Genomic DNA, 25,118 nt, shown 5'->3' with positions numbered 1-25,118 from the left:
ACAATCTTAACCTTTTGTCATGACAAAGTACAATGTTAGTACCCTGGTCCTACCAGACCACCATACTGCATTTCATTTGTACATAAGGTCTGGAATCGCTCAATTGACAAACGTAAACTCACTTGGAGGCGGGTGTCTGTTGAAGTTTAAAACTATTGGATCTGCCCAGTGCCACTCTGGATCTGCCAACCAATCGCATAATGTTTGGGGCTTGACGTTATGTTATTCATCAGCTTCTGAGCCACTCCCTCTGTTCGTTGATTGGACCGCCAAAAATCTGTCCGGAGAAAACCTAAGAATATACCGCAGACCCAGACTGACTACTGAAGGGAAATGAAAATTGAGCGAAGTATGTAGGTGGGCAATGCCAGGCTACAATTTTTGTGGAAACTCAAATGAATTGATAAATAACAGGATATGTTGTCACAATGACGTATTAGTCCAAAGGTTGACACACTTCTTTTTTTAAAGATGGAGGTGTTTATTTGTCATATATGCACATGAACTATTACAGCAGCAGTAAATGGCAAATGGAATTAATCAGTCTCAACAATGCAACATAAAAGTAAGAGGGGAAAAAAGAAGAGAATAAATATCATAGTTGCCCGACACTAATTATGATGCAACAAATGTCTGTTTTGCATAGTCAGTCCTAACCAAAGACCTGTACCAACAAAAATTTAAATGAAAAGCAACAGCAGTGGCATTAAGGGGGTGTGAAAAAGCCATGCCAGTTTCATCAACTATATTCATATGAGTCAACTCAAGTGTTCAGATGTCCTTCACACATATTGCATAATATCCTTGTCAACAATCTGGAGCATGAGCCATTTTTGGTGTCAGGAATGTGAGGTTCAACCCTAAACCAAGCAGAGCCATGCATTATAAAAGATCCATCATCCATCTCATGCACACAGTCTGAATGAGCAGTGTGTGTCTCATCTTCATTTACAGTGTAAAGACAATCAGAAAGTAACCCTACAAAATGTTAGTTATACATGTTAAATAATCATAATCATCATGGATAATCATTGTTGTGCCCCAGAGTAAAGAAAATGATAATACATATATCATACAACAGGAAAGCCAGTGTTACTATAATATACTACATCTTATAATGCCCTCAACAATGATGATGTGTACACTGAGTTTACTCTTCATTTTTTTGTAATGAAATAAACAGAAATGAGTGGCTGCCTGATAGTAAAAAAAATAAAATCACATTCATGAAAAACTGATATAAAATATGTAAAATGGTTCAAATCCTAAAGAGACACAGGTGTGGTCCTATAATACAATGCAGATATAGAGCTGACAGTCTAAACATAACATAAAATATGAGCTGTTCTTTGGTGGTCCACTTTGTTTGGGGACCACCTCTTAGCCCTACACTCACATGATGCTGCATAGTGCAGTCAGAAAGAGACAGGGTGTATGATCAGACTTGGTTCTACTTTCAGCCACTACCTGGCAGAGATCACCATGTACGGTGGTGGCCCGAGTGGTACATTCTACCTTCACTTGAAACACAGCTCCTCTCACTCCTACATACACAATGAGGTGCAGTATGAAAGAAGCAGCTCCCCAAATGCTCCTGAACAACTTGTTAATAAATCCAGATTAAGTGCATTAAATGGTGCACTAGCGAAATATGTAAGTACAGGAAAAAATACAACAACTATCCATACAAAATATGAGTGATTATATTTGGAGATTTTAACCTGCACATTCGCAATTGATCTATTTATGCTAGATTGCTCAACGGCTCATTTTTATCAGCCTGGTGACACGGTCTCAGCACTAGACCTGTTATTAACCTCAGGCCTATCTGCTAATATGTCATCAGTTATACACACATAGGCATCTCAGATCATGTTTGGGTCCTTTCTACTGTACATGGTTCTATACAATAGGATATTCTAGAACCACATGTGAGGAAACGCTATCCTACCACTGAAATGGCTGCAAATATTTAGAAATAAAGACAGTTTAACAGTTAACTAAGAGACAGTAGCACCAGTAAAACTTAAAAAAAAAGATTTCCTTAAACCGGAACACAGGTAAGACTATAAATGTTATTATCATCAGATGTTCCGTCAATAGCTGAACATTTATATCAAGGCTGTTGAACTTTCTAGACACACTTACTTCACAAAACTAATGATTGACAACCCAAAGAAAATCATAGATGGTCTAATTAACCCTGTTGTTTCTACTCAAATTGGCCGCGTTTCCCAGAATCGATCGTTCTTTGGGACCAAAGAAGGGTCGAAAGAAGGGTTCGCCTAAGAAGGAGCGCTAAGATACGGGTGTTTCCCAGATGCCATCTTAAGTGCCTTCTTTGGAGAACGCGTAAGATGAAGCGAAAGAAGGTTCTTAGTGGGAGCTGTCCACCGCGGTCGTGCTGAAACTGAATAAATCGATGCCAGGCGAATCGATCACCCACCTCTTTATCAGCGCATAAGTCACACACAGCGCCCCGTGGTCTCCCCCACACAGGTGGAATTAGGCTACGCATGTATCGTGTGTGTGTGGGGGTGTGTGGGTGCGGGTGTGTGTGTGGCAACAAGTGTATCCAAGTAGTAATCAAGCCCATTAGCGCATATATACCCCGTGGATAGGCACACACATGTGAGAGTGGAAGAAAGCGGCAGCAAAAGAAACAAGCGGGCACCGTCGTTTACCGCGGAGGAGATTGGCGTCTTAGTGGACGAGGTCTGGCAGCACCGGGGAGTTTTATTCGGGGGAACGAGGGGCAAAAAGAACATCACGGTGAAGAACCGTGTTAGGCAGGCCATAGCCGAAAAGATGTCCCCCTCCAGCCCATGTGGTCTGCGTGACTGGCGTGCTGTGAGGAAGAAGTGGCAGGAGTTCCAGAACCAAACAAAAAGGAAGAGTGAGAAGGTTTCACTAATCAATCTCCCTTCGTTGCAGGTGATGCAGACGCCCAGTAAAGACAGCGCAGAGCCACCCCTCCCCCATATGGTTTCAATAAACTACTTTGGTTTCTTTTCAACCATGTATTGTGTGGATCATTTTGCATTGAAATGAGGGTGTCAAACGTAGCAACAAAAAGTCCCAGGCAATTTGTAATTTATCTAAGCGTAGGTTAATGACGTGTGCGTATCGTGCGCCCTTTCAACAGCATTCCAGTGCCAGACTTTCAGGTAAAGCACCCGGACACTGCAGCAATAATCATAGTGTGCAGGACGTTACATGTAGCCTACATCTGCTGGTTCTGTTTATTTATTTCAGCCTTCAGGCCTGACAGTTGATATGGGTGATGTGGTGGTTGTGGGTTTATGGTTTAGTGATCAGTGCTTGGTGACTGGTGGTAAAGGGGTAAGGGCTGGGGGTTGTTGGACCTCAGAATTGGGGCGACTGTGGCTCAGTTGGTAGAGAGGGTCGGCTGATGATCAAAGGGTTGGAGGTTCGATCCCCGCCCTGCCACCTGTGTCATGGTTGTTGTGTCCTTGGGCAAGACACTTCACCCACCTTGCCTCGTGTGAATGTCGATAGTTAGTCTGCTATCGGTGTATGAATGTGTGTGTGAATGGTAACGTGGGAAAGGAAAACAGGTCTCCCTTGTAAAAAAATAAAAGAGGTTGATGTTCCTAAAAACGCAGCGCAGCCAGGAGCTGCATCTCCGGGCTGAAGGCAAAATTGCAGCGGCTTGCTCTGGATGTGTGGAGACACCAGAGTGATCAGCCGTTGGATCTCCGCACAGGGCAGCCGGTACTTTGCCTGGACGGCCCGGTCTGATAGCACGTCCAGTGGGGAGAAGTGCCGACGCACGTATGCATTTATGTAAACCGTCTGGCTTCGCGCACGGCGAGGCTGTTGGTTCGCAGCGAGAATGTGTTGTATTACATCCATGGTTTCTCACAAGCGCGGACTCTGGCATCGCCTTTATAGCAGGTGGAGCCGCTCTGGATGAGGTTCAGCTGAGTTCAATTAAATCTGTTTCCTTGATATCTGTGAAATGCCACAGGGTTGTTGATGTTTTTTTATGTGTAGTACTATAAACTCACATGTGTGTGGAAAACGTAAACGTCTAATTCATTAAAACAATTTATTTTCTCTACTATTAGTCTATGTTTCTTGCGCCAGTGGTCCGCATTGAGCATTGTTTTATTATTTCGAAAAGTGGAGGAAATAAATTTCCCTGACGCGGAATGATCACTGACGATTTGGTCGCTAAGAAGGTTGTAAGAGTGGGTCAGCTCCATCTTACAGTTCCGTCTTAGTGAAAGAGCTACTTTCACTAAGAACGAATCTGGGAAACGCATTCTTCTTTCACAGCGTTCTTAAGAGCGCTCCAAAGAAGTACTTAGCTCAAAGAGGCTCTTAACGAATCTGGGAAACGTGGCCATTAGCAGTATTTTACCAATTCCAAATGTGAAGAATTTGCAGCCCACTTCAGAGATGGGATTAAAAAAAAACATTAGATACAATAAATGTGTTTGTGTACTCCACCACAGTGTGACAAATTCCATGTAAGGGTTTAAACAAGTTCAGTATGACTAATCGCAAATAGACCAAATGTAATCTGTGAACCAAATAAAGCTACTGCTAGCACGTGACATGTAGCCTAAGTGTTGTAAGCAGGCCTACAGACACAGAGCCATAGCTCACTGCTCTTTGTCAGGCTTGTAGATAGACAGGGTGCGGGCGGAGGGGTCGGTGGCATTGATCCAGCGGGGCATCCAGTAGTGGGACAGCCACTGTGCCCTGCCAGGGTAACTCTTCTCAAACACCTCTCTGTAGTAGTACGCCTCTTTAGAGCCAGGGGGGAGGTGAGGGAAGGTCCTGGGAGCCTTCTCCATCTGCTCATCATTCACCTGACATACAAGACATACAGGAGAGGTCACACAATGAGTACAGAGTACATACTACTAGCTGTAGTTTGGTCTGGTTGTGCGAGACTACACACTCCCTGCGTTCCAAATCATATACTTTTTCTTTTTACTACATACTGAAGTACAGAAGAGTTTTAGAGCCACAGGAGAGAAAAAAAAATCAGATTAGGAAGATTTGTTTTTCATTATGTCAAGAAATGTCAAGAATAAAGACAAATACTCCAAAATGCTATTGGAGTTATTGAGGCATTTATGTATTTTCAGCATACTACAATTGACCTGCATGTATTGGGACATCCTAAATCTTTTTCTGGCATACTAAATAGTATGGAAGTATGGGGATTGGAACGCAGGGACTGACTAACTAACGCTGCTACATGCCTTCTCAAAGAAAGCCGGTCAAACGTTCACAGAGGTTGTAACAAAAAAAAATGTTTAGCCAAATTCTCTATCCAATTTTATGTCTAGGTCATACTAGACTGGAGTGACTTCAACCCAGAAGTCAGCATACAGGTGCATCTCATATTATCTGAATATGACAGAAAAAGTTCAATTTTCAATTTAATTCAAAAAGTCAAACGTTCATTTTTAAGTTGATTATGGCCTACATTTCATGAAAATCTAAAATCCATCCTCAAAATATAAGAATATTACATAAAAAACAATCAAAAAAAGGATTTATAATACAGAAATGTTGAATATAATGTTCGTTTATACACTCAGGTGCCAGAGTGTGAATGTTTTTTAAGTTGAAATGTTTTTGGATGTAGATTGAATTGAATTGAAGACGAGTGATAAGAGCAGGTCCCAGGCCTACCATAGTACATGTACCCATAATAGTACATACTGTCTTTTACAGTATAAGACCTACCATAGTACATGTAGCTATAATAGTACATACTGTCTTTTACAGTATAAGACCTACCATAGTACATGTACCCATAATAGTACATACTGTCTTTTACAGTATAAGACCTACCATAGTACATGTAGCTATAATAGTACATACGTTCTTTTACAGTATAAGACCTACCATAGTACATGTAGGGGAGAACGGGGTAAGTAGGCACACTTTTTACACTTTTTTTTCAACCCCATCAAGGGGTCGGTTGTCAAACACTATGGGGTTGTTTGTCACAATGTAATCTTAATGGGAATAATCTTAAAAAGAAGGCAAGAAAGTAGAACTAAATTTGAAAGTTTATTGCATTGTCAAGTTGACAAATAGGCCTACATAACGTTCTGTAGCCTTGGCAGCTGGTCTAGTTTGGGATGCACTGGGTTGTTTTGATTTTGTTGCCCTTTTTTCTTTTGCTTGCTAGCTGCCTTTTCCTGCTCTATTCTTTCCTTCTCTGGGGTGTCAGTGAGGATACAGCTTGACAATTTATTTCATTATTGGGTTCCTTTTCTGGCTGCAGCCTTGAGATAACATGTCACAACCAACCCCCCAAAAAATTTGACGACCAACCCCAACTTGAATTTCTTGCTAGCATCAAGGCCAACAACCATCTGACAACTAATTAGCTTGCTAACCACAATCTAAACTATAGTTTACCCTTCACACTTTGTATGGGTAACAAGTGTTTTGTTATAAACCCATTGTGTAAAAGCCTAGAAGAAAAATACTGAGGAGCTAAATATTTTCAATTTGACATGAAAAACACAAACAGTCCTCTCACCTCAAATGCAGCAGTCTAACTCCAAGGAAGACTATGTAGGTGACCTCTGATCCCAGTTCTGGATATTTACATATCAAAATTTCACAGACAGCGCCTTCTGGTTCCGAGATATAACGATTGTGACAACCAATCTGTGTGACAAATTACCCCGTTCTCCCCTACCTATAATAGTACATACTTTCTTTTACAGTATAAGTCCTACCATAGACTCCAGGTGCTCCTGCAGACAGGCGTACCAGGACTTCTTCTCTGACATCATGCCATCACTGAAGGCCTCTTTACGCCTCCACAGGATCTCCTCTGGGATCAGGTTCAGACCTTTGAAGGATTCTCGAAGAAGATGCTTCTCCACTCCATGCTGCTCAAAGTCAAAAATGATCTCAATAGCACATTTAAAAAAAACATAATTTGACCAAAGTGCTGTACAAGATACATTACAAAATATTCATTCACACACAGTCATACCTTCATTCCTCAAAACTTGAAATTTCATTCATTTCATTTGATTTGTTTACAGCTCTGGACCATAGTATCATGGTATGGAGCACAAAACATTCAGATAGTAACAGAACAAAACAATGCTGTATGTATGGCATACGGCAAGAGCAAAACAAAAACACTACTTGAACAATGGTAGGATATTTTTCAGAAAGGCACCTGTTTGTTTTACCAATAACTTTGCTCTCACACACACAACACATACAACACAGTTCTCACAAATAGAGCTGCAACGATTAATCGACAAATCGATTATTAATCGATTATTAAAATAATCGACAACTATTTTGATAATCGATTAATAGTTGAGTAATTTTTTAATAAAAAATTTCCAATTTCTCTGATTTCAGCTTCTCAAATGTGAATATTTTCTGGTTTCTTTAATCCTATTATGACAGTAAACTGAAATATCTGTGTGATTTGGACATAACAATACATTTGAGGAAGTCAACATGGGCTTTGGAAAATTGATCAACATTTTTCACCATTTTCTGACATTTTACGGACCAAAACACTAATAATCGACAGATTAATCGATTATCAATATAATCGTTAGTTGCAGCCCTACTCACAAAGCAATGCTAGGATCCTAACAGCAAAAGATGAGCATGTGTGTAGGCATGGGTCGATTTCAAGGTATACTTTGAAAAAGTCAAGTTTTCAAAACCACTGTTGTTTTCCGTCATACTGCTCTAAGATATAAGCACAGGATGTTAAACATACAATCTTAGTCATGTTCAGAACATTCCTGCATCATAAGTTAACTTTTACTAAAAAGAGAAACGTGTAGAAAGTGAGCATGTCTCTTAAAACCTTTCTGAGCTGCTTACTTTAAAGGACTGCTTTTATTTTCATTCAAATTACATTTGAGAGCTGTCATCGCATTAACGTAATACCGTGGTCATTTTTTCCTTAAGGTTATCATACCTTCAGAATATCATACCGACACATGCCTACCCATGTGTTTTGGATGGTGGCTAATGCCTGGAACACAACAGCGGTTCCAGGCAGTAGCCACAATCAATCAATCAACTTTATTTGTCATTGCACATGTTTCAGAGCAACGAAATTCTGTTTACAGTCACACCCCGCCAAGAAACATAAAAAGACAGTGACCAAACATGGGAGACCGGAAGGGATGAACTGAGATGACTGACCTTAGGAGTCCTGACTTCCTCAGGCAGAGACAGGTAGTACGCTGTGAGTCTGTGGTCCAGGAAAGGCACTCGCAGCTCCAGACTGAAGAAGACAAGAGACAGATACTTCAAACATAAGGTCCATTAACCATCATTTGAATCAGAATCAGAATCAGCATCACTTTTATTACATCTTACTGTACAGTACACAAGAGTACACTTATTAGGCTTCACATAGCAGCAACAGTACAAGATAAGTTAAATAAAGATAAGAAACCATAAGAAAACTAAGTCAAAATATAAAATAAGTAGCAGCATGAATAATGATAATAAGTAATGAGGTGTAATAAAGTGTGAAGTGTAGGGTGTTCAAGTGGTAGTGGTAGCAGCCACAAGTATGTGGTTAAATAGCAGTGTGTTGTTGTGGTGTGTGTGTGGATGGTTTGAAAATATTTCAAGGGCTTAGTAAATGTAACAGTAATATAAAAGTATTTTTTGCTTGAAAAAGATGAGTAAACATCATTTTGGTGAGCATTTGGGTTAACTTAATCAAAATTCATGAGTAAAAATTAAACAGAAATATTTGTGTGAAATGTAATAAATAAAGTAAGTTTATTTAATCAACAAAATGTATTACTTGACTGACAGATTACATTGTGTAAATATTTTAGAATAATTACAGTATGTTTCATTGATATTTTTGAGAATAAACTATGAATAGAAAATATGAAGTAAATCTACTCATTATTCATGGTTTGTTTTACTTGATTTCTAAGCTTTGAAATCTACTCAATATTTTTGAGTGTAATAATGTTACATCAATTAAATTAAGTAATATGCAGTATCTGTTTTTAGAGTGTGGGGGTATTGTGTTTCTCCAGGAGCCTGACTGCTTGAGGTAAAAAAAACTGTTTGTCATCCTCTGGGTTTTGGCCCATTTGATGACTACAAATGAAGAGGCAGAAGGATTGCAGAGTACAGCAAACAATGTTCCTTTACCAACAAAGGATTGTTTTACTGTGATTTGTCTTCTTGTGGTGTGTTGAAATGTGAATTTCCTTTTTTTGTTGTGTTTTTTTTATGCTGCTTTCTTGGCCTGGACTCCCTTTTAAAATAAACTTAGATTTGAAATCCTAATGGTAATGTTCCTGGTTATATAAAAGGTTAATAAATAATTATAAAAAATAAAAATAAAACATATCTGGCACTGTATACAATGGTAACTCTGGTATGGTAAAGTTCCATTAATGTCCATACCTTTTTACATTTTTAATCTATAATTAATTTACTTATATCAAAACCAATATTACTTTATTGGTTTTGATAGCTTGCATCCCTGCAGATTGGCTCATTAACAGGGTTTAATTAATTCTTATTTAGCTCTAATTAAAATGAATTATTCATTTTCATGTTGCTGTTAGCCACTTTATATTTTCCCTCTCATGAAGGATTGACATGTCTGTGTTTAAATTAAAGAACACTTCTTATAACCGTTCAGGAGTTTCATCAAGGCTACTGGAATTAATCATTCAAGTAGTGCCTTGCTAATGTCTGTCAATTAATTAACTGTTTTTCTTTACAATTAAATTAACTGACCTGCTAAATAGAGGTACCAAAAAAACTGAAATTGCACAGATGAAGCTACTCTACTTTATAAGCTACTATATTTTACAATGGAAACAGCCCTAACATTAAGTTTAATAATTTAAGTTTTTCGAAAACTAAAAATAATACTACTACTGAATATCCCTGAAAGAATTAGTTCATCAGAAAATGGAATAGAAATCTTGGTAACACTTTATAATAACTATCCGTTGTAACTCGTTAATAGATCATTAGTAAACTATTAATTAATGATTATTAATGATTTGTTAAGTGTTTGTTAGCAGTTTGTTAAGGATTTATAACAATGGTAGATAGTTAATACCTTAATAATTGAATCAGTTCATCTGGGAGGTAATCCGAGATTAACTGATCACGTCACGTTCAAGTTAGTCTGGCTTGACCACTTCAGCCAGCGTCTATTAAGCGCTGGCGTCGGCAAACAACGCTACGCCTCCATTGGCTGCTTCCCGGGGTTAGCCCCTCCGTAGATGATTGTGATTGGTTTAAACAAAAAAAAACAGGCCAGCCCAGTTTCCCCCCGAATAGACGGCTCTAAACGGAGTGCTTCCAGACCATACTACTTGCTGTAGTTTGGTCTGGCTTTGCGAGACTACGTTCAAGTCCATGGCATGCACAGTGTGTATTGAGTTTATTTAAAAATATTTGAAAATGGGGCTGCCCTCAGTTGCCCATGCACTGTGTATAGTCTATAGCCTATTTCAGCCTCGTCGGTATCTCGGATTACCTCCCAGATGAACTGATTCAATTATTAAGCTATTAACTATCTACCATTGTTATAAATCCTTAACAAACTGCTAACAAACACTTAACAAATCATTAATAATCATTAATTAAGAGTTTACTAATGATCTATTAACGAGTTACAACGGATAGTTATTATAAAGTGTTACCGAAATCTTTTAGGTTGTTTAAAGGTCAATTATTATTTAAATTTTCAGGTTAAAAATTGTTATTTGGGTTTCTACTAGATAACTGTGTTCATGGTGTAGTGTTAGTGGTGTAATAAAAAACGTTATATTTCTCACAGTGCCATTGCAAAAATCTCCTCTTTTTTCGGCATCCGTTCTGAAATGCTCCGTTTTAGAGCCTTTCTTCCTTTAAGCCAAACATTTAGCTAGTTACAGCTTTGCACAGACGGGAGAAAACATTCCCTGCGTTCCAAATCACATACTAGTTCTTTTTAATACACTACATACCAAAGTACAGAAGAGTTTTAGGGCCAAGGGAGAGAAAAAAAAATCAGATTAGGAAGATTTTTTTTCATTATGTAGAGAAATGTCAAGAATTAAGATGAATACTCCAAAATGCTATTGGAGTTAGTGGTGCATTTATGTATTTTCAGCATACTACAATTGACGTGCGTGTATTGGGACATCCATTTTTCTGGCATACTAAATAGTAGAGGAGTATGAGGATTGGAATGCAAGGTGAGCGTTGGATAACAGTGAGAGGGGTGTTACCCATGAGCGGAGGTGGTGCGGTCAGCGCGGAGCACATCAAACAGGTAGAGCTCCTTCAACAGACGCACACTGTCCTGTGCTGCTGCTGCTGGGGAGGGAGCCTGAGGGGGGGGTCAGCTTGGTTAGCAGTGTATTGAAATCCCCTTTTAAACAAGCAGCCCCTTTGTGTTTCTCTCATGTCTAAATAAGCACCCTGGACCACTTGCACGTGAGAGTTACACCACTAGTATACCTACTACTGTATGTTGGACCTGTTAACATGTCTGTATCACGTTCAAACAAAACACAAGTCTGAATGCTGCGAGATGAACAGACCTTATTTAACAGTCTCATTGATCAAGCTTCAATACATATCACTGTTAGACATATGGGTCTCCTGAACCTTCATCTGCTATATGCTGACCAGATCCAAAGATCATTCCAGCTCACTCTGAAGCCACAACAATACTAATCATTTGAATGTTATATGTATGTGTTTTATTTATTTAATTGGTTTGTTTCAGGACAATGCACATTAATGAACATGTACAGTAGTACATGTAAAAATACCAGATTGTAGCCCGGGGGCTAATTTCCATCTGTAGTCCATTAGGCAGGTTGATGTTACAATAAAAATGACAAAGATATACAATAGAAATATTTGATATATACAAATACAGAGAAACAGAAAGAAAGAAAAGTACAACAGGATCATTCATTAGTAGGTTAAAGAAATACACAATTAATACACAACTAATAAGGTACAGAATCCAGGTGGTTGAACCTTTGGTTAGTTCTTAGCCACACTTTTACTTTGCTCTTAAGGGCGCACTCACACTAGGGCCGTTTGCCTGTTCCGTGCTGCAGGAAGATTCAGCACGATTCCCCCCCCTCCCCACTCCCCCCGCTGGCCCGTGGTCACACTGCTCGTGGCCTGGGCACGATTGCACCTTGCCTACGTCACCGTGCGCTTTTAGGATTTGGAGCGTAGGCTACTTGTAGGCTATACGACTGTTTGTGAATATTTTCATCCGGCCAAATCATATATTCCACTTCCACATTAGAGCAACGAGAATCCTTAAGCTATTGTTTTTTTTAAATGTAGCCTTGGCGTAATAGGTCGCGGTGGACAGTCTCATATTTGTGCAGCACGCTGTTTATTATTAATATAACGGCCCGTCATCAGACCATACGTACCGGATGGTTTTATACACATCGATCGCTCCATCAAGTAATCCAAGTCAGAACTTTTTGTATGGGCAAAGATCGTTATTTTAAGTGTCTTTATAAAGTAGCTACTGTTTCCTTATCACCGGGCCGCGGAGTCCCGCTGTGTGTTGTGTTGGGTTCGTCTCAACCGCCATGCGTAAAGACATTATTATGACAGCTGCGGGAGGAAAAAGAAAAAAACGTCGCCTGTGCGCTTGCTTGTGCGCGTGTCATCTCATTAGCGTCTGTACTTTGGCCACGGCACACCTCTCCCAAGTGTGCCGTGGCCAAGGGGCTGTTCCGTGCTGGAATACGGATGGCGTGGTCACACTAGCCAAACGTTCTAGACTTTAGTATGCAAATGAGCTTGGGCACGGGGCCGCGGCCCTAGTGTGAGTGGCCCTTAAAGGTGGCCAGAGTGGGACGTTCCCTCATAGTTGGGTATCTACTGGATGTATCTACTTCATATTAACACAAACTGTTTGCCTTGTGAAAAGAACAATGAAATGTTCCTCAGTAGAAGTGAGTGGATGATGGAGGACTAGTAGTAAGTAGATAGTAGAGGACTTGCCTTGTGGAAGTAGATGTAGCCCTGAGCCAGCTCGTCTGCTCCCTCTCCAGAGAAGATCACCACACTGTCTGACTTCTCCCTGATGTACTTTGAAACCAAGTACATCCCTACAGTCAAACAAACAGAGACATGGCTTCCATTACAGGGCGGCTGTGGCAAAGTGGGTATGGGGTGGTCGACCCTCAACTACAGGGTCAGTGGTTCGATCCCCCGTCTCCCCCCGCAAATTTATACTACATAGGATCTCAGAGTTCAATACACCTTCATATTTCCACCGGTGAAGTAGGTCTTTAAGATCTTTTAATACAACTTTTGACGCTAAACTGCACACACTCACCAACAGAGGCCCGGATGGTGGTGATGTCATAGGTCTCCAGGTGAAAGATGACGTCCTCTACAGCTTGGATGCCTTCTTCTGCGCTGAAGTTCACCTCATGGTGTTCAGTGCCCAGGTGAGCTGCCACCTGACAAACACAAGTACAACACACACTCAACTTGTTGTTTATCCTAGAACCACTCACACACCCTCTCCTCATCATATCCCGTACAAAGAATGTCGTCATTGAAATAGGTAATTCAGTTCATTCATTTCATGAAGCAAAAATTAAACAAACTATGAATAAACCTATAACACTGCTGCCCACCTAATGTAAGAGCTTTAGGTAACACTTTACATTAATTAACTGTTAGTTAATGCTTAATTAAGGCTAAATAAGCATTTGCTAAGCATTACTTAACTGTTAATAAATGCTTAGTAAATGCTTAATAAACAGGAACTAAGCATTAACTAAGTGTTAAGCTTAGTTCATGCTTAACTAAGCATTAGTTAACAAAACAGCTAACCGTTAATAACTAAGCATTAACACTAACTTAATGTGTGATAGACATTAACTATGCATTAACTAACCATTAATAGCATAAACTAACAGTTAATGAATGTGCCCTTATTGTAAAGTGTTGCCGAGCTTTCTATCAGAGGCACTGACCTTGCGAGCAGCTAGGATGTCTGGACTGTCCTCTGAGCCAATAGAGAAGGTCTGAATAGGATACGGCAGCTTCTCCTCCTTGGCCAGCTTCACCAGCGTAGCAGCAACCAAGCTAGAGTCCAGACCACCTGACAGGGGAGCAGCAACACACACCATATCAGTCCCAACACCTTTCAATCAATCCTGCTTTTCCCAGATGGAGCAGGCTAACTGCCAGCCTGCTAGAGTAGTTAGTTAGCTTGCCTAATTGTAGCGCAAGCATGTTACCACCATGTTAGTTAGCTTGTTGCTAAGCTAGTACAGTCACTATGTACGTACCAAGCTTCCAGGTTTCGATAACAGTTTACCGTCTCTGAATCCAGTTTAAAAACCATTCATCCAAATCCAAATTCCTTCAAATACGTTATCTGATCTAATAACTGTTTATTGGCAATGTAATAAAAATCTGCAACATAAAAGTGGGATGAGTAAAAGACTCTTGAAGTTACTTGTATACTACTTTAAACCTTGTTATGGCATTGGCTCGGCGATAGCCAAAAGCTAGAAGCATTATGTTTTAGGGTTGTTAACACAATGTCTCAAGAACACTTTGAGGGATTTACTTCATAGTTTGCAAAAATGTTGACTTCAACTCAAAAGATGAACTGATACGATATTGGAGTTCATAGGTCAAAGGTCAAGGTCACTGTGACTTCAAATCTTGAGAGCACAATATTTTAACAACGCATTGAGGGACTTTTGTCAAATTTGGCAAAAACCACCTAACATATTGTGTGAGGTGACAACAAATAAAGGAATAGACTCAAACAGTGATATTTCATTTTCATTTCATTTAACTTTTATTTATCCTCGAGAGACCAATTGAGGGGTGACCCTCATTTTCAATGACGTCGAGTGATATGATATCCTCCTGTGAAGCACTATGGGTCAGCAGGCCCCAGTGTGTTGTTATCTTCAAATAAATAATAAGTTATGCTTGTGTACATCATGTTTTCATGTGATAAACAGCCACCGCAGCTGTTCCAGCACAGAAGCAGTTGATTTGACTTTACCTGACAGGAGACAGCCGATCCTCCTTTGAGCCATCAGACGTTTCCTCACAGCGTTTTCAAACAGGGAGCGGATGTTGCTTTTCACCGTCTCCTCGTCAAAACCTGCAGACACATCAGTTTGTCTTCTTATAGGTGAAGTAAGAGGAATGGTCAGTTTAGCTAACTTCCTGTCAGTGACTGCAGTTAGCAGTCCCCTCGCTCGTCCCTACGTCACCACATTAATGCACTGCGGTCTTCAAGCAGCGAGTTATCTAGCATCATCTCAGATCCATAAGTGTGATAAAACATGATAAAACCCATCAAAACAGACATTGGGAAAGATTTTTAGCTGCTCCGCCATTGAAGGCGCATAAACATTCACCCATCTGTCGCTCTGCATGTGCACCGGCAGTGAGACGGGTGCCGGTTTGTAGCGTTCTCTCTTCTGATTGGTTATCAGTAGTGGGATCCCCGAAAAGTTTATTTGCTGATTACATGCAGAGCGAGTGACTAAGAGATCGGCTTTATGAAACGAGGACACTATATAAGTGATCACTGTATGAATAAAGAGCGATTTAACACTTATATTAAGATAAATAAATCGCTTACTTCACCTTTAAATGTCATACAAAAGAATGCAACCGAAGACTAAATGAAAACTATAGGTTGAATGAAACACGGTCATACTTGTAGGCAGAGCGTCCACGGTGTCGTAGACGGCGTGAGCAGGCTCTTTGGTGCAGCAGTGAAACTCCTCCATTTGAACGGACTGCACTTTGCCGTTCTGCTTCAAATCAAAGACCTCAAAGTGTCCGGGGAGGAAGGGTACGATCTCAGCCGGGGTGGCCATCGCATGAGTGATGTTTGTCAGGCCTGACAACACACAAGGTTTATTAACTGTTACTATTAACTGTGCAGCACTACATTTCAAAGACTAGGCCATTCAAGGAACTACAGTATACTTCACAAAACGAATCACAAAGCTTTTTAAATGAATATGTTTTAAACACTAGCAATGGAAATGTGTGGGAAAAAATGCCAAACTCTTCCAAAAACATTCAGTTCAATCTAAACCATTTCCCCAGGTCTGGGGATTTGTTTTAACTTATCCAGGAATGTCATGACTGTGGGGACCCTGTATAAAGGAGCCAGATGGGAGCATGTTGTAATGAACATTCACCTTTGGCCTCTGAGCAGACTGCCAGGAAGCCGTCGTCAGTGAGCAGCTTGAAGAGAGGCCTCACTCCGTACGTGTCTCGGCCCAGGTAGACCTTCTGGTTGGCCGTGTCCAGCAGGATGAAAGCAAAGACGCCGTCCAGGAGAGAGGCCATCTTCTGGATCCCAAAGCGCTCGTACAGGTGGAGCAACACCTCACCGTCCACTTTGGTCTGGTGCTCAAAGCCAAACTGCTTCTTCAGCTGGGAAGGTAATAGGAAGGAGAAATAGCACACATTAGGACAGGGGTGATTTTAGGGTTTCTATCCCAGAAAAAAGTGCCTTCCATCTAAATCACTTAAAGGTGCTGTAAGCGGAATGGTTCTTTTAGCTAACTTCCTGTCAGTTACTGCAGTTAGCAGTCCCCTCGCTCGTCCCTACGTCACCACATTAACGCACTGCGGTCTTCAAGCAGCGAGTTATCTAGCATCATCTCAGATCCATAAGTGTGATAAAACATGATAAAAACCATCAAAACAGACATTGGGAAGGATTTGTACCTGCTCCGCCATTGTAGGCGCATACACATTCACCCATCTGTTGCTCTGGCGTGCACTGGCAGTGAGACCATGGAGTGTATATACTATATATGAGTGAGACGCGTGTCGGTTTGTAGCATTCTCTCTTCTGATTGGATAAAAATTTCGGGATACTACAATAAATTAATTGGCCAATTACATGCAAAGCAGCTGACTGAGAGATCGGCTTTATGAAACGCGCACATTATGCAAGTGATCACTGTATGAATAAAGAGCGATTTTACACTTATATTAACATAAATAAACCGCTTACTAAACCTTTAACAAAAACACTGGATGTTTCGGGCTATGGATAGAGGTTGGTTCTCTCCGTGAAGTATTGTCAAGTGACAATTATAGTCTTATAATTCTTGCCAATAGTCTCTGTCGCTTCAGCTTTAACTAAAATGATCACATGAAACAATCCTCCCGATTCAAATGTAGATTTATTTATGTTACAATATAATGAATATTGAAGGGGTAAGGATTAAATAAGTTCAAACTTCTTCCTTCTCTATCTCAGGCATATTAATGCTGCTTTATCAAATATGTGTTGTGATATGCTTTCTATTTTTATTATTTGTGAACTTTTATTTTGTGCTTTTCTTGTTTGTTTTGAATTATTATTTTAAATGTGTGTGAAAAAATGTATTCATTCAATATAATGTGCATCAAGAGAAGACTGGTACTGGAGAGGAATTCCACACTAGATATTGCACAGAGGTAAAACATGGCTGCACTGACCTCGTAAGGGTACACGGTTTATAGCTCAGGTCATTGGGCTTGTTGCACTTGTGCCCTCAGCTAACCCAACTGGGAAGGCTCATCCTATAGTGGAATGCTGCACTCTGTGTGTATGTGGAGGATGGAACCACCGCTACATGACCATTTACGTTCCGAATCGCATACTATCTAGTATTTAGTATGGTAGAAAAAAGATTTAGGATGTCCCGATTCTTGTGGCCAGATTTAGGATGGTTAGAAGTACCCGGATGTCTACTACATTCGGCCAAGATATTTAATGTTGAAAACTATTTGACGGAGCCTACATATGAAAACAAACGGGGATGCGACGGATATAAAAGCAAGAGGCAAGATAAAGGCACAATGTTATGATGAAATAAATAAGTAAACATATGTGCCAATTGTAGCATACTGCATCCTAACTAGGTTATTTTTATCATCAGAAGTAGTATGTAGAATAGAAAGAAGAAAGAGTATGCGATTAGGAACGCAGGGATAGTGTACAGAGCAGCAGCTTCAGCCTGCCGTCAGGGGCTATACACCGGATGTGTTCAGGCACAGAACTGAGTGTAGGTCACCTGAGTGTCACTTCAATTAGACATGCGTTACATGGATGGAGACCACTCAAATACATGACATAAGACTAGTCACATTGCTGCAGTAACTTTCAGGAACACAAAGTGTGAAGCTGTAAAGGTTCCAAGACAACTGACGACTACATATTTAGAATAAATCCATTGGGTCTATTATTTTCAATTACGTATGCACACACATGTCTGGAAGAGTATTAATATAAGGCCACAGGAGAGAGAGAAACAAGTAGAAGAAGGTTTTGTCTTTCATTATGCAATTTCAAGAAAAAAGATTAAATACAATGGCTAGTTGAAACTCGACAGTTCAAGACTGCGGTAAAATTGGAAAGACATTGACAGAAAGACTCATAATATGATGTTTGCTCTATGAGCATGGCCCTATACTTGTGAACAGAACACAGCAGTGCTATGGCTGAATTGATCCAGTGGTGTAGTCACTGGCAGAGGCTGGCTGGATGTCCAAACTCTGTGAAACCTGCAGCAGGTGTTGTCAGCAGATGTTTGTATCTTCAGGGTTGTACAAGGCAGAGGTGCTCACATAACATGCAGTTTAAATACAAGCTGGGTTACTCTTACATCACTGTTCACAATGCATGTCCATACAATAAAGAGCAAACTTGATATATTGAAGGAACAGATAATAATGGATTGGATTGACTGTATATAGCGCTTTACAGGGTTCCAGGTTCCATTCATTCACACACAGTCATACCGGTGGTGGTAAACTACGATAGTAGCCACAGCTGCCCTGGGGCAGACTGACGGAAGTGTGGCTGCCATTCCGCGCAAACGGCCCCTCCGACCACCACCTCAAACATACACATTCACACCAGGCAAGGTGGGTGAAGTGTCTTGCCCAAGGACACAACAACCATGACAGAGGTGGCAGGGCGGGAATCGAACCGCCAACCCTTGGATCACTGGTCGACCTGCTCTACCACCTAAGCCCGTCACCCCATAAATGATGAGGAATGATGTTGAAGAATGATGGCCTTAAAGCCTTCAAGAATCTATTGATTTGGACCATGAATGAATAATGGGTGTGTGAGATACCTGTTGCACCCTGCTTCTCGCCCGCTGTGTGATGGTATAAGTATGTGCAGTATATACTGTACAGTCTTGGTGAACACACAAGAATCGCGTCACAGAAGTTGTTCAATGTCATTGGTTCCACTTTGCCCCCACATGTCTACAGTAGATGATACATGGTTTCTGCTTAACAGGTTTAAATAGTGTTGAATACTAAAGTGTTCCGCAAAGCCTGAACAATAAATCTGATGGAAGAATGTTTACCAATATTAGCTTATTGAGATATACATCAGTGTGTGTGTAAAAAAGAAATCTAGCGATATATCAATTAAAGGTTCAGTAAGAGGAATGGTCAGTTTAGCTAACTTCCTGTCAGTTACTGCAGTTAGCGGTCCCCTCCCTCGTCCCTACGTCACCACATTAATGCACTGTGGTTTCAAGCAGCGAGTTATCTAGCATCATCTCAGATCCATAAGTGTGATAAAACATGATAAAAACCATCAAAACAGACATTGAGAAGGATTTGTACCTGCTCCGCCATTATAGGCACATAAACATTCACCCATCTGTCGCTCTGCATGTGCACCGGCAGTGAGACGGGTGCCGGTTTGTAGCGTTCTCTCTTCTGATTGGTTATCAGTAGTGGGATCCCAGAAAAGTTTATTTGACCATTACATGCAGAACGAGTGACTGAGAGATCGGCTTTATGAAACGCGCACACTATATAAGTGATCACTGTAGGAATAAAGAGCGATTTAACACTTAATATAAATAAATCGCTTACTTCACCTTTAAGTCTGAAGCTGAAATTACAATATATCAGTATATATTGTATATTAGTCGTCTGTTTTTGATCAAGCTGTAGTGTTCATCAAACATAAACAAAAGGACTGTATATTGTCTTTTCGTTTGTTAGTTGCTTCTTTATTTAGCTTTGTTACTATACGTACTCAAATGTGCTTGTATTTTCATTTGTGTAACATGATTTTGTAGTTGTTTTTGTTTTACCTTTACATTTTATTTTTGTTTGTCTTTTTTTCTTTTACTTTATTTCTTTACCTTACCTTATTGTATTTTAACGTTAGGTGGGTGTGAGGGCAGATTTATTTGTAACTATCTAATTGATCTGTCTTCCATATGTATATCACATCAGTTTAACACATGTGCCATATCTCTAAGAATATGCTGACAAAACAGTTGCTTAAACTATTTTAAGGTTTATTGTGGCTGACCACAATAAACCCCTGAGACCTGTTTACTCTATTAACCATCTGTTAGTTGACGCCCCTGTTGTTGAATAGGGGCTTTAAAAATTCTGTTTGACCATCACATATAGTCAGTCCCATCGGGGGCTGACCGTGTAGGTCTGAAGCTTTACACTCTGTACTCTGTTGTTTTGTCGTATTATAAATGTAATCAAATTCTTAAATTCTTTAGTTTTCTATTACAGCATGTCGGAATATAGAATTTCCCCGACAGTGGGCATCCTTTATAAGCCCTTCGGGGTTCCTTTGGTCCCACCCGTGCATTTATGTATGTCTATGTGCATCTTTTTTAACTTTTTAATCTTGTTTATCTGGACAAAAAACTAAACTAAACTGTTTTCTGTCCAGCAAACAAACTCAGTACAGACTTTCTAACTCTAGCACCGTCATGGTTTGGTCTCCTCACCGTGTGATGGTTGTAGATCTCTCCGTTGTAGCAGAGCCAGAGGAAGGGGAACTTCTTGATGCGTAGGGGCTGCATGCCGTACAGCTGGTCCACGATGGCCAGGCGGTGGAAGCCAAAGCAGCAGTTGGTGAAGCCGTTGACGTTCTCGAAGCGGAAGGCGTCCGGCCCTCTGTGAGCGATCTTCATGGCACTAGTGCACTGGACAGACAGGCACTCATCACTGCCAAACAAGGCCCAGATACCACACATCTCTACGCTAGGGAGAAGAGAGAAACAAAGACAGACAGACAGACAGCAGTGTTGATTAGTATGCAATGGATGTGACTACACAATGAAGAACAAATAATCTGACTAAAGGGATTTTCTCTCAAAAATGTTGTTTTTAATCATTTGCAACAAAGAAAAGAAAACAGGAAACAGAGTCATACTATTGAGATGCAGACCTCCCTGTGTTCCAATCCACATACTCCCCTGCTAATTAATATGACAGAAAAAGATTTAGGATGTCCAAAAACATGAAACATACCCAGATGTCCTATTACATCCAGTCACAATTTTGAGTGTGCAAACCAACATTATTATTTATTTTGTATTTAATTATTCATTTGTTGGCGCATCTTACTTTATTAGTGAGATTTGTAGAGACAGAGTTAAAATGGGGCAAAATGGTGAAGACATGCAGAGAACCGACAGCGGGTTGGATTGGTACCGGGTCCTCTGTGAAGGGGCCTGAGCCTCTAGGGGGGGACGCTCTGACCACTACACCACCAGCACCACCAAACCAGCATGATTTCTTGACGATTTGGACCCACAATCCACTGTGCACCGGAGGTTACATCGAGTAAGCCTCAAAGTGAGAACAACCAACATTGAGACGGATCGATAAGTAAAAGGGTCAGGTTCAAGGCGCAATGTTGTGACGAAATATAATAAGTATAAGAATATCCCAATTGTATGCCTACTCATGGACAGCTGCAGTATGTAGTATAGTATATATAAATGTGTGATTTGGAATGCAGAGACAGTATGCCATGGTTGTGTCTCCAGTCCCTCTCTGTTTCCAGGCCCAGTATGTCACAGTTCAGACCGGCTGCCATCCTCTCACTCTCCACCGGAGGCCTCACAACTCTTCCAGTTGTGAGGTAAAAGGATGCAACGACCAGTTGACAACTATGTTGTTATTGTTAAAGAAAGGAATAGTCGGCCATTAGTTGGTTACATCATGGTGCCTGGTTCCCACACTGTGTCGCTGAACTAAACAACGTATTTCCAGAGGTGATGATAGGAATTAGCTAAGGAGTGAGGCATCTCGCTTCCTTCATATCTCTGACAGTTGCAATAGTGCCCAGGACCAGACAGGTAAAAACCAAACCTAGCAAGAAAGCGGCAGCTGCATCGCATCAAAGAATATCAAAAGATTTTGAGCATTTCACCCCAAACATAGACTGTATTCCTAATCTAAACACAGTAAAAAAAACTAATTACTTGCAAGATTTGTAAGGCAGACCTTGCTTGGCATGGGAGCACATTGCAAAGCAATAAGATAGTTTGTCTTGTCAGATTATATACTAGAGCATGCACAGTAGGCCAGAGCGGACCCCCACTGACACACCAACGCGTCCACACTCTTTATAGGTCCATGGTCCACACTCAAGTATGGCAGGACATCTCCTGTGAAGAGTGCACACTGCAGTTACTAAAGATAGCCACTAGATAGCAGCTATACCCTTTATGACATCTCTTCTTTTGATCACACCTTGTTTCCAATTGACTGTTGAAACCAGGTGACATTTACATTTATATGGTGGTTCATTGCAAACAAAGAATAGTGGACATGATATCACTCATCACACCACGGATAACATCTTTTCAAAAATAAAGATTGAGAATGGAATGAAATGGAGGATTTGGAGAATGGTGACCAGCCTTCTCCTCCCTCTCTTTTCTCAGATCCTCTACCTGGTTTGGTCACTTTTACAGTCTTGTCAGTATAGTCAAGGTTTAATTATCCTCCTCATTATTTCACGTGAACCTGTCTGCCTGCATTCCAGTCAGTAAGACAAGTCTGTTTCTGTCAACCACTGAGTTCAAACGTATTACTCAAGTAACCTAAAAACACACCAAATAGCTATGGCTGAGTACACTGCACCATGAGGATGTTGAGTGTTCAGCATGTGGTGATTCCCACAGGATCATTTACACACTGTGTATAGAAGAGAAGCAGCACTCTATTCTGCAGGCCTGTCCCTTCTGGCTGCAGTTTGGCTCTGGATTTATTTCCCAGCACCACAATGAGCCTTTACAAGCTGTGCTGCCGTAATCAGTCTGTCTGTCTGGCATCCAAGTGAAGAAAACACACTGGGGGCAATGCTGACAGATAGGGTTACATGATAGCCCATTACATAAGCCACACCCCCTGTGACAGCAATCTGCTGCACATGGAAACAATGTGGTGTTTCCAACAAACACAAAAGAATTGAAGGGACAACCGGCATTTAACTCCAACAGAAATTCTACTTTTTCTGAACCTGAATGCATCAACAAAATAGCTTTGTTAATATTGTAAACTCAACTTTTAAACGTATGTACTTAAGTAGGGGAGACCAAACACATACACTTTCTTTTTACTTCACTACATGAAGTACAGAAGAGTCTGAGGGCCACAGGAGAGAAAAAAAAATAAAAATCAGATAAGGAAGTTTTTTTTCTTCATTATGTCGAGAAATGTCAACAATACTGCAAAATGCTATTGGAGTTATTGGGGCATTTATGTATTCTCAGCATACTACAATTGAGGTGCATGTATCGGGACATCCTAAATCTTTTTCTGACATACTAAATAGTAGGGAAGTATGGAGATTGAACACAGTCGACCGTATTTCCCCTACCGTCCACTTAAATCATTCTATTTACCAAGTTTATGGGGTCAAATGTTTCACTTATAGAGATCATTATAAAACTTTGCCAGAGGATTACTTAAAACAATTTTTTCAGAAAAGAGTTAGAATAAATGTGCAAATTTGACAATATACTTAAGCGCAAAGTTGCATCTTTAAAACATTTTCAGTGTCCAAAGTTTTTACAGAACAGATTTTGGATACAAGAACATTTTTGATAAATCAGACAAACACATGAACAAATCCCTCTGAAATAACCTTAAGATAAGTGCAAAGAATGATTATGAAAAGTTATGTTGAGGGCTTCAGAAGTTGAGATTCTTGGTTCAGAGTTGCCTATTGAATTGTTTTGATTTAATAGCTATTTAACATAGTTGAATAGGAGCAATATACAGATTCAAACAGACAAGGTTATGACAAATAAACACCTTCATGCACACTTTGGACCTTTATCTATACTAGTATGAAAGAAGACATAGCCTATTATTGAATCAAAATAGACAAATCTCAAAATTGACCGTGCTTAAAAAAATTGCCTATGTGTTTACCTTCATGTAGGCTAATATTCGTTCAAAAGAAATGCACCCTACACAATCTGAACACTTCTCTATAAGTTTAACTTTATACAAAAAGTAAAACCTGTGAACCGTAATTCATTCAATTGTGGACCGTTGCAGCAGACCACTCATGTGTTACAACCGGTTACAACAGCCTAACTAGGCTACTTAAACGCAAATGTTCCACGTTCATTTTTACAAAACAGGTAACAGCATGTGTACGGTAGCTCTTACAACACTACATTTCACTTAATTAATCAAGTATATATTTAACTTCCTTCTTTACAATGTCACATTAGTTCGTCAGTTTCCCCACCATCGTCTTCCAGCTCGTGGTGTGTAGCAGTGTGAGTGCTGCTGGGATTAGGCTACTCTACTCTATAACATACTGCTCGCTCGGGCGCTCGTGCACAGCCTATACGCCCAACACATTAACCTAATAACTGGATATTGGACAACAATAGCCGCATGCTCTCTACGTGTGTAAAATTTTAATTCAAAGCCCTTTAAAGGGAATATAGTTGGAATTCGTTGAAAACTCCATTCAAGTAGATGTCACTAGCCTATTTCTTTTTAACGCCACGATAATGTAAACAGAGCCAGAGCCACATGCATTCAGAACTAGTTAACCACTCACCTGCTTCTTCAAATATGTCCAGGAGAAATGATGACGAGACAGTGATGTGACTTCAATGAGCTGATGCAAGAAGCGCTCCGACCACGGCTCCGACCGCCGTTAGCAGCGACATTCAATGTAGAACCGGATATAACTTCACAATAAGAGCGCGTTAAGCTACATAGTAGCTTTAGTCCTGGACTCACGAGGGGAACACTTTATAGCCAAACGTTACATTAAAGTG

The 25,118-nt window shown here is 40.3% G+C and overlaps 1 protein-coding gene across 2 annotated transcripts; it reads right to left on the bottom strand.

Moving 5' to 3' along the window:
- Positions 1 to 469: 469 nt before the first annotated feature.
- asns (asparagine synthetase) lies at positions 470 to 24,983 on the bottom strand. 2 transcript variants are annotated; one of them, XM_080045965.1, is made up of 12 exons: positions 24,896 to 24,983; positions 20,805 to 21,060; positions 16,215 to 16,452; positions 15,722 to 15,907; positions 15,056 to 15,157; positions 14,004 to 14,131; positions 13,355 to 13,481; positions 13,018 to 13,124; positions 11,259 to 11,359; positions 8,194 to 8,275; positions 6,741 to 6,896; positions 470 to 4,841 (listed from the first exon to the last, which is right to left on the bottom strand). In XM_080045965.1, exons 2-12 carry the CDS (start codon positions 21,051 to 21,053, stop codon positions 4,632 to 4,634), a joined length of 1,686 nt encoding a protein of 561 aa, XP_079902091.1. In that variant the 5' UTR covers positions 21,054 to 21,060; positions 24,896 to 24,983; the 3' UTR covers positions 470 to 4,631. The 2 variants fall into 2 exon arrangements, with proteins under 2 accessions (XP_079902091.1, XP_079902092.1); XM_080045966.1 differs by having other exon boundaries at positions 20,805 to 21,055; positions 24,896 to 24,974.
- Between the last annotated feature and the right edge of the window lie 135 nt (positions 24,984 to 25,118).

The sequence above is a fragment of the Ammodytes marinus genome, assembly GCF_949987685.1.
Source record: "Ammodytes marinus genome assembly, chromosome: 17".
NCBI classification, from domain to species: domain Eukaryota; kingdom Metazoa; phylum Chordata; class Actinopteri; order Uranoscopiformes; family Ammodytidae; genus Ammodytes; species Ammodytes marinus.
The sequence above is the reverse complement of the archived record's forward strand: the minus strand, read 5'-3'. Positions and strand labels throughout refer to the sequence as shown.

Excerpts from the sequence above, each read along its gene's own strand:
- asns (XM_080045965.1), bottom strand. The coding sequence starts at position 21,053 with ATGTGTGGTATCTGGGCCTTGTTTGGCAGTGATGAGTGCCTGTCTGTC. Across the intron at positions 15,158-15,721 it reads CGTGGACGCTCTGCCTACAA|GTTTTGACGAGGAGACGGTG; the intron begins GTATGACCGTGT and ends ATGTGTCTGCAG. Across the intron at positions 13,125-13,354 it reads CACCATCCGGGCCTCTGTTG|GGATGTACTTGGTTTCAAAG; the intron begins GTGAGTGTGTGC and ends GTTTGACTGTAG.